This window comes from Saccostrea cucullata, unplaced genomic scaffold, assembly GCF_032062105.1.
Source record: "Saccostrea cucullata isolate Sc308-1 unplaced genomic scaffold, CSIRO_AGI_Scuc_v1 ctg402, whole genome shotgun sequence".
NCBI lineage: Eukaryota > Metazoa > Mollusca > Bivalvia > Ostreida > Ostreidae > Saccostrea > Saccostrea cuccullata.
The window spans coordinates 99,376-116,925 of NW_026925523.1; the positions used below are offsets into that span (position 1 = coordinate 99,376).

At 43.8% G+C, this 17,550-nt stretch overlaps 1 protein-coding gene across 1 annotated transcript; it reads right to left on the reverse strand.

Moving 5' to 3' along the window:
* Positions 1-1,287: 1,287 nt before the first annotated feature.
* LOC134269090 (uncharacterized) lies at positions 1,288-5,089 on the reverse strand. The gene is made up of 3 exons (XM_062751310.1): positions 4,985-5,089; positions 1,972-2,193; positions 1,288-1,587 (listed from the first exon to the last, which is right to left on the reverse strand). Exons 1-3 carry the CDS (start codon positions 5,052-5,054, stop codon positions 1,400-1,402), a joined length of 480 nt encoding a protein of 159 aa, XP_062607294.1. The 5' UTR covers positions 5,055-5,089; the 3' UTR covers positions 1,288-1,399.
* Positions 5,090-17,550: the final 12,461 nt, after the last annotated feature.

Sequence of the window (17,550 nt, forward strand, 5' to 3'; positions counted from 1 at the left end):
AGTGCTAATGCTTTGTAATGAATGTTAGACAGATAACTGCCTCCAGGACGTTAAAAAAAGTTTGTGATGCTAGTGTTATAATATGAAAAACGGTATTATAAGAAAGTAAGATTGATTTGGTTCGAATTCAATGGACTTTGATGAAAAAGGTACTCTAACCATGTTCTACCAACACATACCCATTCAATTTTGCAGCATCCTAGAGCCGTATTGCAATCTCACAAAACACAGCCACATATGGCTCGTTTGACACACCTATTCTTGCAAAGAAACAACAACATGTTTCAGCCACAGTCATCTAAATCGCTAGATTTAATTCAAACTAAGCAGCATTGGACAAAATGGATTGACATGATTTGCCAAAGACAATCGCATACCTAGATTCTGCAACAGCTGACCAAAGTTCAACATTTGGATTGAGAGAGTATTCCTAAACAGTTTTTATTACACACATTTCCTTCCATTTGATGCCGTTTGTAGCTATCATTTGTGTCTGCAGGGGGACGGGGGGGGGCATACCAGATATTGATCTTTAATGGTCTTAAAATGACTATAATTTAAAATTGTTGATTAATTATGATATTTAGATAGTATTCCTGTTGCTTACCACATTTTCTGTTTCATCAATGCATCATTTTACTAAATAATCTTTATGTTCATTGTGTCACTAAAATTCTACTATGCGTTTCTTTTTTTGAAGAGTATAATTTTAAACTATATACTAGTAACCAACAAATTAAAAGGTATTTTGCTTAGTTGCTTTCGTCAGTTTCACTTGTAACATAAATAAAGACTTGCAAGGAGGTCCAATTGACTGACGCTTGAACAAAATGTAATGCAAATAGTATGAATGTTTGAAAACTTTGCAATAGATGTACATTTAAGCAAATGTAAGATATGTTTGAAAATGCATGGCTATGTTTCGTAAATACATGTAGATGTCAGAATTTTTATATACATTAAGATGTAATTTTCCGATTTATATTTGTTTATAGTCATAAAAGATAATTTTTGTTCCTCTGAATGTGATATTCTAACTTTAAAAGCATTTAAAAGAAAATACGTGATCTTCAGAATATTCAAGAGCGTGAAATTACCATTGTTGGACACCAGAAGCATTTTATGCATGGGTCGATGAATTCGACATTTATTGGTAAGATCATTAATAGTACAAGACTTGTTACTGTTTATAAAAAGGAAACATTCTTTTAAATAACTTCACTAAGCCTGTCCCATTCTATGCATAAAATACTTGTTGTTAATACAGCGTTGAAAATAGCATAACTCTATTTCGAATTTATTTATTACCCAAGCATTTTTAAAAATATGGTGCGATATTGTTTTGTAAGAAAGAAAAAAAATTGTAATTTTGAGCACTAATCTAACGTGTTCATTTAGTTCATCCTTGGAAAGAATTCGGAAGAAAAGTTCTCATCAGTCTTTCTTTGTAGCATTCCATCTTCCAGGGACTTCCTAATTTAGATCCATGTGGATGGACTCCGTCTGTTTTTTCTGCACAGCTAGGATATTGTATTATACAGGAGCCACCACAGTTTGGTCCATTGCACAGGTTGGCTTGGTACTCACCTTAAATAAGTAACAAAATAAACAACTAAATAATCAAATAATTTAAAAAAAAAAAAAAAAGAATTATACGCTGTTGATGGTTGATGCCATGCTATGCTTTAAGACTTTTAAAATAATTATAAACTTTCAACTTTGGCATCCGAAAAATCCATATTCATTTGTCTACCGAATAAGGAATCATTTCTCGCTTATTGTCAAAATTTGCATATTTTTTAAAAAAGTTTTTTGTATGCCTATAGCACCATTACTCAAATTAATTGCCGAATTTATGCTAATGATAAAGAAACATATTTTCTTTTAAAAGTCTATCATTAGTAATTTTTGTTAATTGTTTAAATTACAAACAATATTTTTATTTAAAAATACAATTCTTTTAGTGCTTACATGCTTGTTTCCGCTCTATCCTACTTCCACATTGTACATTCTCAAAGTCCTCACACCTGAATGTTTTTGTAGAGAACAGCTGGGGGTATTTGCATTCGCGGAGGTATCTTTCACTGGTGGCGAATTCTGGGGCTCTCGTGGAGGAGCAGTCATAATACAGCTGACACTCTGTTTCATGGGGTAAATTAACATCCTTATCCTCCTCACATAGAAGTTCATCAGCTGAATCCAGATAATATTGCATTATTCTAAAAGTAGTTCTTATATGAAAAGGAGCTGGTTCCAATAACCACTCTCTTGAAAATATTATTGTAACACTTTAGATAAATAACTCTACATCAATAATCAATCATGAAATTTGACTCGTCAAATTACGATAAAACACATTTCTTAAGTTAATACAAACTTTTATGAAGTTACTTTACAAGTTCGAGTAAATGTTGTACTAATCAAGCCTCTTTCTTTACACCTCACTATAACTAACTATTAACGGTAATTCCAGCAGCTAGCAAAGGACAACCTTAAGGAATACTGTACAAAAAGTAGTGGGTTTAATCAGATGTGCATGCTTAAGAACGCCAATATACATTTTTAAAATGAAATCATAACATTTTATTAAAAACAATAAGAAATGATTTCTAAGCATTTGATACAAACAACTAAATAATTATTATCTAATTTTTTTTCCTCCATGGCATCTTATCCCACCTCTGATGTTTCGGAGGTCCGTGTTTGCTCTGCTATTATTTTGTATTGTTTTATGGACTTCGGTATTTATAGACTGTTTGTTATCTTCACGTCCTTCTTGAAACACCTACCAGGTACTAGATAAATCTTTTAAATCGAACATGCACTTGATAACACTCAAAATGGATAACAGATAAAATCATTCAAGTTCAGTTCGATTTGAATAACAAACTAGTTGGTGAAATATGATATTTTAGAAAATCTGATATACTTGACGTTCAGTAGATCAGATAAAAGAATGTCCTTCACAGATAAACTGATTCTGAATCATATATATTTTTGGAAAAAAAAATTTCAGTGTACAGTACAGCATGTCAATTAAGATTTAGTAAATTTGAAACTTGTATTTTCATTATTATATAGTAAAATATTTTTTATAGATAAGATTTATAAAGCACTGTATGTGCTGAAAGAAATAATAGTATCCCACTCTCTGTGATATTTACACATATGTTGCACCTCATATACTGCGATGTGTTAAATTACAATTTCAAAGTTAACCTAAGGGCTTGTTATTGGCTCACATAAATCAAAACAGCACTAGAGTGATGAATTGGATATGAAAGGATTCAGAATTCTCCTTTACATAAAATGGACAATTTAAAAAAATAATTAAAACACCCTAGTACAACCCTCCAAAAAACTTTCCAAAGGAGATAACAAACAGTATTCAAGTTTACGACTTCAAAAGTCCATTCAAACAATACAAATCAATAGAAGAACAAATACGGACCTCTAAACATAAGAAATGTGATCAGATGCCATTGAGAAATGTCGTCTTTAAGGTGGATGACAATGGAATAATTCCTATTCCATAAAATAGTGAGAGGTTATTGGGCTCCTGGATATTGTCGTCATGGATATATATTCATCATATTTAAGTTATAGAGAAATTGAATTCATATATTAACATCCAGTATTTTCAAACATATCTAATTAACCTGATGATATCAGGGTTCTCCACATTTGAAAATTTAACCATGGAGGAAGCTGCGTGAAGACAAAATGCGCGTTAGACTTCCTAATCTTCATTAATCAATTACTGGTTTTACAATTTGTTAACTTTACCATTGCAACACAAAACAATGGAATAACTAACTCTGTTTAAAGTTAAAAAAAATAAGAATTAAAATTGAAAAGGATTTATCCTGTATTTTACCTCACAAATGTACCAGAATTTGACCATAACTGTAGTAATCTTCCGAAGAAATTAAAAAAAAAATTGCTGATACATTAACCATGGCAATAATATTCAGAAATTAATAATTGTAAGAATTGTTGTAGCCTGTTGTATGAAATGTTTTGTTTAAATATGACTAAAACTGATGAATGGGTAGTATTTTTTAAGTAAACACATAAAGGAACAATTGGATAAGTGTCCTTTTTTTCTAAGCATTCAATTTTTCTAGATAATGCGTTTTTCACCAAGTTTTGTTTACTTCTCCACGTGCCCCAGTGCTAAAAATAGCGCCACGAGACGTCTCATAACAACGGGAAGTAACTCTAAAAATAAGACGGCGATTGACACTTAGGTCCTATGCACATTTAAATATCGAAAACGATAATAAAGTTAAAGCTTAAAAAACATAGCATGGGAAATTGATTAAATACAGAGGAATATGAATTTTTTTACAGAGTATTTTTGGGCTAATATATCATCAAGATTGTCAACGTTAAAAAAAAACTATATACTGTTAAAACAGCTGGCCGACCGACCTTCAATTCATGAATTCTCACGCTTCACGGCACATTCGCAGCTGATCGACCGTGGGTAATTAGCACTATTACCTGTACGTGTGCGCTTGGGGGGCTTCACAACACGTTGTATAAACACAATTAACTACTCAGATAGTATATTGCAGGTGTCATCTCTGAAAATGCAAGTTTTAAATTCTAAAATTTAACCATGGCGGGCACGGATTTTAACCATGGCGCAGCAAATTTAACCATGGCGCACACAAATTTAACCATGGCGTACCTCCATGGTAAAACCCCTTATGGAGAACCCTGGATATAAAGGGCAACAACTTAACAGCAACTAAAAAATTTTAATTGTCTTTAAAATGATCAATATTATTTAACTCCTGTATTAAATTTCAAGTTTTTTACTTAATAATTGAGGAAATAAGGATATTTTTTATTTACTGCAGTATAATTTATAGGTATAAATAAAGCTTAAATGCATCTGTGTATATTTACGAAATATCTACAAAGTGAGGTCATAAAATTATTTTAAAAGAAATGCAAATTACGTCAAAGAAAATACCTTTTGTGCCATGAAGAAACTGTGTTACGATTAACACGAACCCAGCTGCTTTGACGGAAAATTTAACCATTTGTCCTTTAGTTATGTTCTTCTTCTTTACAGAATAATTTTTTACAAAATGTTTTCTGTATTTCTGTTTATATATGTATGATTCCTTATCAAACAATCTGGTTCTGATGAAATATCTAGCTTTGTGTCATTTGAATTGATTGATGTCAACTCAAATTAAATAGTTCACAGAATAAATACGTGTACCCGCTGTTGCAAATGATGTCAATTGTCATCATTTGACCTTCTATTTGTCAAGTATTCTAGAAGTCAGGTTTGTTTATAATTTTTATACAGTGCATGTTTTTTAAACAGTTTCTAATAAATCATAAAAAAAATCAATGCAATGTTTGTATTAGTAAATCTCAACATATTTTCTTTACATGTTTTACAAAGACGGGTTGAGAAGCGGTTTTCGATATTTTTGCGATTTAAAAAAAATATGCAAAAATAAACAAAGAAATGCATGTACATATAGAAAAAGAAACATCAATCACGCTCTAAAGCCATTTTAAACAATACAATCCGAGGAGCAGAGAAAACAAGCCTCCTAAAAAATATATTAGGTGGGATAATGTGCCATGGAGAAGAAAGCATTCCCTGTTGACCAGTCTCGACCGCCATGTGCTTTTTGTCATGACCTGGCAAAGGACAAAAATGGGAGACAATTCAGATTGATTGTTAGTAATGGCTAAACAATTGGATTTGGCGCAAAAACCACAGCCTATGGATTGCATTTGCTTCATTGTCATTCTATCTACCACAAAGTTTGCATAATTTTGACGTTGAACAAGACGCAACGACTAAATTCATTTGGCAATAGCTTGCCATCGAAGGTAGAACGTTCTCTTGCGTATTTTTTATGGGTATATTTCTAAATATTAAAAATAGACAAGTTAAAATCACCACGTTTATCAATAAGGTTATTTATTGTAAGGTGACCAAATAAATAAAAAAAGTCTTTTCTATTAAATAACCAAAAATGAAACAGAAGCGTCACACTCGATGGTATTATTCAATTCAAACTCACTGGAATGTATTGTGTCAACATATAAATAATAATGACTATTGTTAATTGATAAAACGTAACCAATATTTAAGAAATAAACAACGTTATTTAGTGAACATGGCGTTATGAATAGCAATTGCTCTGCTGGCATATTCCATGATGCGCGCTAGCGCATCATGGAAAATATGCCAGCAGAGCTATTGCTATTCATCACGCCATGTTCACTAAATAATCGTTGTTTATTACTTATATTTGCATTTTTTGATGTTGTCAAGAATATCAGAGGAAATCCTGACTTACATAAGGACGAAGCTTCTTCTGTCTTCAGTAAAGAAAACACATACGGCTTTAAAATCAGTACACCTGATCAATACTCCTTTTCTCTAATAAATCACAATTTTAAAAGTATTTCCCTCTCTAACACAGTTATCTGGATACAAGCAGCGCCGTCATCACATTCTCTTAATTTTTGTTTTGATGCAGTCGTGACGTCATCGATCAACGTTATTGAAATCCTCTGACAAAAATCAATTATTTAACACTATGATAAAAATGAGAATGATTTTATAATGATTATTACTCAAGTATGCTTTTCTGTGATTTTTTTGGTACTTTTTCTATTTATTTTTACTTGAAATAGATATACATCTACTAGTTAAAGAGATTTTCTCTTTCTGTATGTTATTACCCAAGTGTGAAGAGTTATCGTTCTTTGTACAAGTATGCATGATACGAAAAAATAAAAATATGGAGTTCTATTCCTTTTTTAAAAAGTTTTAAATTACAATTAAATACATTGACCAAAAATAAATTTTTAAAGATATCAAACAGCAATTTTAAATTGTTCTGAATTCCTTTTTTTCCAAAAAATATTATTAAAAACTTATATTTAGTCCTTTTACGAAACATTTCATATATATACTTCTCAACACGGTTTATAAGTGTAGTAGAGATTGTTCTACACGAGTGAGATAGAGCAATTGCACTCACAGCAGAAGCAATTGCGTCTATAGTCCTATGAACGCAGTTGATGGCTACATGTTCATAGTAAGAGAGAGCAGTGGATATGCAAATATATGTAAATGTTAAATTAAAGTCGTAGAAAAGTCCTCTACCCCTATCTATGAAGGTGAATTCCACTACAATGTCTCAAGGTCTGCATATAGCTCTATCTGAGTATCTCTTACTCCCCAGAATGGGAGATGATAGTACGTTTTGGCCGTGCATGGTTCGTGACAATAAATCCACTACCATCTGCAAATAACACGGTGTCTTTGTTTATATAGTTCTGCAGTGCACATCATTACAGGCGATGGAAATATATGTGAAAAGGACATTCTGAATTAGTATCGACATAAATACCCGTATAGTTAAATACAAGCCAAATAACAGTACCCTTTCGCTTTCAATAAAATAAAATGTAATGATATATTGTGTTGGAAAGCTTATATGTACTACTAGCATCTTGCAGTGGTTTAGTTGATATAAACTCAAGTCTTTGTTTGTAAGTTTCATTATTATGACCATGACGATTGCATTGTAAAAGAGCTGCGTTTTCATTTGACATATGTCACTCTATTTAATAGTTTGAGTCTTCTTTCAAAGGAAATTCCTCAAACTCAAACTTTTGTATTCTTATTTTAAAAAACAGATACAAGAAAAAACACTCTTTGCTTTGCTTTCGACATTTACTAAATCTAAGACCGTTTAATATTGTTAACTGAATTTTCTCATTTATTTGTTGACTCGACTCTTCGTATCGCACTACATCGCATCGCAAATTTGATACAATATTAAAGTAAACCCCAAAGGTAATGTAACAACGGTTTATTATATATATACACTACAATTATCAACTGTATCCGAGTGGGTCCTGGCCCGGGGGTTAGACTCACCAACTTCTAGTTGCGTCTTCTCGCTTGGCCATCGTCAGGGAGAAAGAGGCCCGTGCGACTGTCCCGCCATCTGACGTCACCTTGTCAGTAGGTCGTACCACGGGACAGTCGCACAGATACTACACTCCCCCCGTTTTCTTTAACAGGCTTAGGTCCTCACTGGGGGGAGGGTCCGGTACCATCTCCAGCGATGGGGCGCTATTAACGCCCGCCCGGACAGGCTGCCCAGGAACAATAAGGCCGGGTCAAGCCCCAGATAATGGAAACTCAGGAAGATCCCTGAGTAAAGAGGGTCCGGGATTGCTCCCAGTTACACTCAAAGCCCTAAGTCCGGGATAATTCCCGGATACTGAGAATACTGAATACAGGGGTGAGTCCAGGTCTCTGACCTGCTCACCACTCCTGCACCACGGCGAGGGTCACCCTCCTAGCTCCAGGCCACGGCATCTCCGCGGTGATAATGCCCCCAGTGATGGTTCCAGGTGGAGGTCGGCCGGGGGCAGAGTCTTCCTCGGGACGGGGAATATCTTCAATGGGGGAGGTCTCCTCGCTGTCGGTGTCCTCAAGACGGCGGACCGGAACAAGAGCTCCTGAGGGGGTGGGCTGACGCCACACGCATCTGTCCGATGGTCCTCCAGGAACACCGATGGGCAAACTCATGCTGAAACTCGTCACCCGCCGACTTCCAATCCTACGCCCGTTGAAGGCAGTAAGATATGCCCATCGGAGCCGGGGGGACAGGCGCTGCAAGACATGGGCGTGGACCCTCCAGTGAAGCAGCAAGGCGGGATGTAGCGCCCCTGTCATGATGTACACAGCTGGGGGGACTCCCCAACGTGATGACATAGAGCGTCCATGGCCTGCACGAGGTCCTGAGTAACGAGGCTGTTCCTGTCCGGAAAAACGGCCTCCCCCCCGAATGCCATCCGCCAGAGTTTGAACGTCCCCATCCTCGCCCAGGACCTGGCGGGCTAACCATCTGAGGGCTTCCATACGAAGGGCGGAGACTTCCGGGGTAGGGGGCACCCCGTGTCTAAATACGGCGGGGAGGTGGTGCCGCAACATGTGGTCCCTCAGCTTCCTAGTCATTGCCCCACACGGAAGGGGGCAGGGAGAGGGAGGATGCTCCCTCCTAGCTCCTCTATCTCGGCTCCTACGGGAAGTAGGTTGGGGTCCGGGAATCCTGTCCGAGGCCGGGTCGGATCCATCAGTCCTTCCGGATGGTGGTGGCGATGTGGGCCGAGGGGTGTCTCTAGGACTCTCCTGGCGCTCTGGGGGTGAGGGTACCCTCCTCTCAGGGGACGACTCTGGGGGCCTCATCTCCCATTCTGGGACCCTTTGGTTGTACTGGGAGGGAGAACGCTCCCTCCTCCAGCCTCTCACAGGTGACTCTTCATCGTCAGATGAAAGGTCAGAAAACTGACCTTCCACAGGTGAACTGCAAAAGAAAGCAGACCCCACATTAGCTACCCTGGGCCCCCCCATACAATCTGGGCATATATACTGATCCAGGGAGGAAGCCTCCTGGGAAGTAACCCCCACACAAACCCCATGAAACCAACTGTAACACTGATCACACTGGATCATGAGTCCCCCATCGTCTGGTTTACGACAGAAACAGTACAGTTCTGAGTCAGTTAGCTCCCCATCTGAGGACTTGGCGGACTCGAAGGAGGGCGACCGTACCTTGCGCGGGCGCCCCCGTTTCCTTGGTGCACGGGGAGGGCTGTCAGAGGACGAACTCGGGTAGGGAGGCCCAGGGGCCTCACACAAGGGAGCATCCCCCTCTAGCAATGGGGCACCACTTACGTCACATCCTTCCTGGGACTGGGTTCGGAACTTCTCTTGATACCGGGACAACCACAAGGGTATATCCCGGTCTACACACTTCTTCAGGCGATCGTGGTTGACAACCATCACAGTGAGCTTAGTCTTGACTCTGTAAAGGTGTGAGCTTAACTTTTTCAAGATTATGCCTGGACCCTTCCATGAGGGGCTCAACTTTCTGCACTTCCCCTTTACAGTGGCTGTGTCAAGGACATAAACCAGGTCTCCCTCGTTGTAAGAGTGAGCCGAAACCCTGAGGTCATAATCTCTCTTCATGCGTTCCTCCGAGGTCTGGAGGCGACGCCTGGCTGTCTCATGAGCCGAATGGATAGACTTCTCAAGGTTGACCACGTAGCCCTCGAGGTCAACTGCGGGGTCCTTCTGGGGTGGGGCAAACATCAGGTCAGCAGGGATATTCACCTCCCTGCCCAACATGAGCTTGTTGGCCGTAAATCCGGTGTTCCTGTTAACAGCTGAGCGCAAAGCACCTGCTATCTGGGCAAGATGTTCATCCCAGCAGTTCTGAGCCTTGTCTATGTAACAGCGCACAGCATCCATCAAGGTTCTGTTATACCTCTCTACCTGGCCATTAGCCGAGGGACGATAAGGGGTAGTACGGGCCTTATGGATCTGCAACAGGTCGCACACTGCGGTGAATAGCTTACTCTCGAAGTTCCTACCCTGGTCCGTGAAGATCTGGAAGGGGCAGCCAAAGCGAGCGAAGAATCCGTCAACCGCTGCAGTAGCAGTGACCTCCGCAGTCTGGGTTGGCAGGGGGATACATTCCACCCATTTGGTGAACTGGTCCACCATGACAAGGACATACTCGTTACCCTGTTTGGTCCGGGGCAAGGGCCCCAGAAAATCAAGATGGACTCTCTCCATAGGGGAACCTGCGTGGTACTTAATCATATCTGCTCTTGCATGGCGCTGGGGGTGCTTGTTTCTACTGCATGGACCGCAAGTGCTCACGAACTGTTCAGCCTCCCTCATCATCCCATACCAGAAATATCTATCCCGCAAGCGAGCCTTGGTTCTATCAATGCCCTGGTGGCCAGCTGCTGGGACGTCATGGCACAGGCGTAGCACCTCTTTCCTCAGCTCCTCAGGGACAACTAATAGCCTATTCCCCTCCCCCACTACCTTCCAAAGGACTTTGTCCTGGTCTATGGTGAAGGCTGCCCTATTCAGCCAATAGTTCTTCACCGCTGGGCTCGCTAGGAAAATCACTCCCTCCTCTGGATCCGCATCACCCTCTACCCAATCAAGAAACTGACTGATCTCTGAGTCCCTGAACTGGCATAAGCTCATTTCTTCTGGTGTCAGACCCACCAATGATCGACACAGAACCACCTGAATCCTCGGGGGGTACCCCCACTACTGCCACAAAGTGGGGATGTCCTGTGAGACGAACCTGGGTCCGGAGGGGGCCATCCACTGACTCCTCATCATCAAAGTCCACCTCCGGGGGAGGAAAGCGACCGATACGACCTAGCAATCCCCCAGAAACATAACCAAAGGCCACCTCACTAACAGAAGGCTGTGCTGGTCCAGGGGAGAGGGCGAATCACTGGTGTTGCCCTCTGGGTCTAAAACTGACTCCTCTACCGTTTCCACCTCCGAACTGGGCGTATACGTCCAACTTCCGGGACTAGCTAAGGGTGCCACATTGTCCACTTCCTCAGCAAAGGCATTCCAAGATTGGTGGGCCTTAACACATTTTGGGCATCCTCCACAAGGCAGGTCACTAGGATGTATGGTGACATCTGATCCGGCACAGAGGGCCTGAGGAGGCAACCTAGACAGGGCATCTGCGTTGACATGGCGTCGCCCAGGGCGGTGCTGTATCTCCATGTTGTACTGACTAAGTTCCTCCATCCATCTGGCGAGTTGGTCCTGCGGGTTCCTGAAGTTTAACAACCAAATAAGGCTATGATGGTCGGTCCTGACAATAAATCTCCTCCCCAGCAAGTAATGGCGGAACAGTCGAGTGAAGCGGATAACTGCTAACAGCTCCTTCCGGGTCGTGCAGTATTTGCGCTGCTCTGGGGATAGACTGAGGCTTCCATAAGATATGGGTCTCTCTTGGCCATCCTGTATCTGTGAGAGCTCTGCCCCTATGGCCTCATTGGAAGCGTCAGTGTCAAGTATGAACTCTCCATCGGGAATCGGCAGGGCCAAGACTGGCGGAGATGTGAGGGCCCTCTTTAAGCCATCAAAAGCCGACTGTTGATCTGGGCCCCATATGAATGGTTTCTTGCCTGTTATCTTATAGAGGGGCAGTGCCCACTCCGCATAACCCGCAATGAACCCTCGATGGTAGTTGGCGAACCCTAGGAACCTCTCCACCTCCTTAGTATTTCTAGGAACGGCCCAGTTCCGGACTGCGGCAATGTAGTCATCCCCCATCTCGATGCCCTCCTTGCTCACAAGGCGCCCCAGGAATTCCACCTTGGTCTGGAAAAGCTCACACTTTTTTGGCTTAAACTTTAAGTCAAACTCCCGGAAGCGCATGAACACAGCACGCAAGTTCTCAAGGTGATCCTGGAAATCTCGGCCTAAAACTAGGGCATCATCTAAGAAGGCCAGAACAATACTCCAAGTAAGGCCTCTGAGTACAAGGTTCATCGCCCTGGAGAAGGTAGCCGGGGCATTACATAGACCAAACCCCATGCGCACAAACTCGAACAGGCCGTACTTAGTCAAAAAGGCAGTCTTTTTCCTGTCCTGGGGGCGGATCTTAATCTGGTGAAAGGCCGAATTGGCGTCAAGCTTGGAAAACCAAACATTCCCAGTGAGGGTGTCCAGGCACTCGTCTATCAGGGGTAAAGGGAAAACATCCTTCCGGGTCACCTTGTTAAGACGGCGGTAGTCCAGGCACCACCTTACCTGGCCATCTTTTTTCCGGATCAGGACGGGGGCAGAGGCCCACTCCGACATTGAGGGCTGTATCACTCCGGCCTCCAGCATTTTCTTAAGGTGGGATTCCTCCTCACCAGCAAAGAACATAGGGGTGCGTCTCATCCGCTCCTTCACTGGGGGTGCGTCTCCAGTATCTATCTCGTGTTCTAGTGCAGTGAAGTTCCCGAAGTCAAACTCACTGCGAGCGAAGACATCTTGAAACTCTGTCAGCAGACTAGCCAACATAGCCCTCTCCTCTTGGCTGAGTTCTACAGAGGAGCGCTCCAGCAAGTCTTGTAGGAATTCCGGCACCTCTTGGGTTGAGGCTGTTGCCCCCAGGTCCCCTACATCTTCGCTGTCCACGGTCCTAACCAGATAAGGCACTGGCTGGTGAGGATCAGCTTCCACCGCCATACCTATGTGACTGCCCTCAGTCAATGTCACTCCTCGATCTGAAACATTCACTATGCAAACTATTGCACTGTCTCCTCCCTCGTGATATGTATGGGGCATAAGGAGTATGTCCGACTGCATATCAATGCCAGGGATCACCACAAAATCCTTCAGCTTCCGGTCCAGATGACTGGGGCATAAAACAACAGAGCCGGCCGGGACCCGTACCTTCCGGGCTAAGGTCACTCTCGCCTCCGGAATCTCCTCAGCTCTGCCAAAATTCATCTTGATGGCCTCCCCTCCCAAGGTCAAGGTTCCATGCTCTAAATCTAGACGGGCCTTCCTGGCATGAAGGAACTCCATGCCCAGCAACATAGGGTCTTGCAAGGGGGCTACATAAAGGTCAACCTCGTAAGTTCGACTCCCTAAACTCAAGGCCATGGGCCCCACTATGAAACCCTTGAGCTTGGTATCTTCACCAGCCTGCATCATAGTTACATGTCTCCGGATGGGGGGCTTTGGATCCAAGCGGTCGTACACCCTCGTCGACAGGACACTAACCTCTGCCCCCGTATCCACCACAGCATTTACCCGCAACCCTTGCACGTATAGGCTGACTGAAAAGCCTGTAGATGGGCGCAACTGTCCTATGGGCACCGTCGGCTCTACCCCCTCATCCAATGGCGTCTCCGACTTTAAGATTACCAGGTTTGGTTCCCCCAAAGCCCTTTAACTTTCCTGTCCTCTCCTGGGCTGGTCCAAGAGGGGGGCGTTGAGTGGGGGGTCACACGTATCCCCACTTCCTCGACCTCTTCCTCCTCAGCTCAGAAGAGCTCCGGTGAGGGTGGCAACTCAAAGCTGACCTTCAACTTGCGTCACTTGCGTCTACGGCGAATACACGAGGGCGGTAAACTGGCCCCCTGCTCCTGCTTTTCCGAGTCTGTCCTCTCTGGGGACTGCTCCGGGGTCACCAATCGGACTGCCTGGGGAGCCACTCCCTGTGATCCGGGCTTCCCACTCCTTTGTCCCCTATCCTTAGACTCGGACCTCTGAGATCCCTCACTCATGAGTCCCCTCTTCTGAGCGCCACCCCGCTGCCCATCAATGGCTACTGACTTCCCTGCAGCCAGGGTGGGGCAATTCCTACGGAAATGCCCCACCTCTCCGCACTTAAAACAAACCGGGGGTTTCTGGTCGCGCTCTGCCGATCGGGGTGGCGGGGTACCAGTCCTCTCCGGCCTGGGGAGGGGGGCAGATCCTTTCTGCTTAACAGCTTGCTCCAACTTTTCCATCCTGCTGCGGAGGGCTTCCAGCTCCTCCCCCGCAGTAGCGACACTCACTTCCTGCTGATTGTCCTGTTCATCACCTGGGATCAATTTCCGCAGCTCTTTCTTGGTCTTAGGCCTATGTAACCGGGAGTGCTGGAAATATTGCATCCTCTCTACAGCTTCCTCTACAGTCCGAGGGTGCCCATCGAGGGCATAAAGGCCTGCGTCCCTGTCCTCGGCTCCATAACACAACTTGGGGATAGCATGAGTGTGCACGTCGGGCACACTCGGGAAGGCCCGGGTCGCCAAGGTCAGCACCCGGTCCGCCCACTATCGAAGGGCCTCTCCAGGATTCTGGCTAGCTGACTGGAAGTTGAGTTGGTGCGTCAGATCGGGAGCAGAGGAGCCAAAACGCTTCTCAAACCTCTGCAGTATCTCGCTTAGAGGGAGCAGTGTAGTTGTTTCTAGCAGCAAGGTGTAGTATTCACTTGCCACCCCTTCAAGGGAAAAACAGAACTGGTCATGTTGCTCCTCCTCAGTCCACAGCTGACTGCGAGACAACCTGATAAACTTGTGCAGAAATGCCTTCCAACTGGTTTTGCCATCATACCGGAGGTCCTTGTACCTAGGCCTGCTTCCCAAGGCTGTCCTTCCTGTGTATGGCGTGGTACTGTGGTATCCAGGTGAGCCATACTGCATCAGTGCACTTAAGTTACGGGCTGGGTTTGCCGGGACTGTCTGATTGACAGAGTATCCCGGCCCGGCTGCAGCATACATGTTTGGCTGCACATGCGCTATTCTCTCCCCCTCCCTTCCAAAATGGCAGGGTGGGGCATCAGTATGGGCGGGGCTACATGTCATAGATGCAGGGATACCCTGGTAAGGCAAGGCACCGGGCAAAGGTATACTCGGGAGTGTGGCCGGGGTATTCTCACCACGGTACAGCGCAGACTGGGGTGGATCAAGGATTGGGGGTTGTGCATGCCCACCCCCATGGTTGACATAAGTAGATGGTGGCGCGTGGTAAGGTGTGCTTGTAGAGGTTGCATACACTGGTGCAGGCTGGGGTCTGGCAGCAGTCATGCCAGTATCAAAAGGCCACGAGGCTAGGTTGCTTGGCGATTCCGACTGCATCAATACAGGGGGCACTCCTGCATTTATAGGGACTGGGGCAGGCATAGTGTGAGGCATGGAGGTCCGGGGTTGCAAATCATCCCCGGGGAGAAAGGGCACACTAAAGTCTGCAGGTTTAGGCGGAGTCTGTGCAGGCATAGGGTTCCAGGTGAGCTCTGTAGCGCGAACAGGATCAAACTCAGAAATGAGCTGTTCAGGCCTCATAGGCCTCTGAGACTGTTGGTCGTGTTTGGAGGTAAGTGGTGCAGGCCTCATAGGCCTCTCGGTCATCCCATCGCATTTGTAGGTGAGCGGTTCAGGCCACATGGGCTTCTCAGGCTGTCGATCCTCAAATGGTGTGTAGGATGGAAGGGCGGGGTCAGGAGTGGGGTATACACCCCCACTTAAGCGGCTTGGTCGGAATCCCCTAGTGGCAGGACCCCCCAGGTTAGCTGTGTCTCCTACAAGGACAGGCTGGCTACTAGCCGGCCGCACATAACCTAAAGAATACGGTTCAATGCCGGAAGTCCGAGGAACCTCACTGCATTCGTACTTAGGTGGGGTACTACCCACAGTGCTGCCAGGTGAGCTACACCTACACAGGCTACCTAAAGAGGACTCAAGGGAATCAGTGGACATCATCCCTGGTGAGCTAAATTGGGGCTGGGAAAACCGTACCTTCTTTCCGTGACACACTCTCCCCCCCCCCTGGGAATGCCCGAGTTCAGACCGGGCGTAAGTACAGAGGGACCCCCCCAGGGCAACCCCCCTCCCACACGGCCTGACATTAACTGAGCAAATGGAGATGCGTGACGGGATGTAAAGCTCCCGCTGTATACATAAGGTGAATAACCCCCTTCCCCGGGGTATCCCCCCACCCTACCCGGGGTGTGAGGAATGACATTTGCCCGCGTGACCGCCGGGATGCTTCCCAGACCTAAGGCCGACGCGGCTTCCTCCAAAGACATATCCATACAATGTGAAAATGCACAAAATAAATGTCAAATAAATCACAGCAATAATAATCACTTGCTATAAATGCAGATACAAATTAATTACAATTGATTCAAATCAAAATTCGATTGCAAAAAAAAGTACACAAAAATCACCCGCGCATTCTGCAACAAAAATGGCGGCTGGGGTGATGGCCAAAAAAAAACCTAACTTTGACAGAAGTACGGGAATCTGTAGCACCGGGCCCCGCGAATTGGGCGCCAGTAAAGTAAACCCCAAAGGTAATGTAACAACGGTTTATTATATATATACACTACAATTATCAACTGTATCCGAGTGGGTCCTGGCCCGGGGGTTAGACTCACCAACTTCTAGTTGCGTCTTCTCGCTTGGCCATCGTCAGGGAGAAAGAGGCCCGTGCGACTGTCCCGCCATCTGACGTCACCTTGTCAGTAGGTCGTACCACGGGACAGTCGCACAGATACTACAATATACAGTCTGTCAAATATTTTTCAACTTTGGATTATTTACTAGACATAAAGTGTTCATGTTAACAAACGAGATAAATAACATTTCTTGATAATTCTACCGGAAGCCCTAAGTTTTGACAAGCAAAAGGTCAGTAGCTAAGGATTAGTATGCATGTAAATCTCGTGGATTTGTCATTCTGTTTGACATCAACGGTTGGGAACTAGTGAAAATGACATGGGAGGTCTCGTGTAATTTAAATGAAATATATGGAGATGACGAACAGTGTTCAAACTCAAAATCCATTAAACAATACAATATAGGAGCATAGCAAACACAAGACTCCAACACATAGAGGTAGAATTAGGTGCCATGGATGAATGAGCATCCCCTGCTGATCGGTCACACCCGCCGTGTGCTCCTTGTCATGATCGGATAAAAACAGAAAGATCTGTCTTCAATTCATTGTGTAAATAATAGCCTAACAATCAGTATGAAAAAACGCGTAAGTCAGCATATGAATCAATGATAAGTTGCATTTGCTGATGAGGTAAATATATAAGACAATATGTTTTTAAAATCAAAATTTAAAATTTTATTTCACAATAAATGTAAATATATTAGGAATCACTGTCTAGTTTGTTGGGTACGCCTGGGATATCAAAGATTACTGAAAACGTGGGATAATTT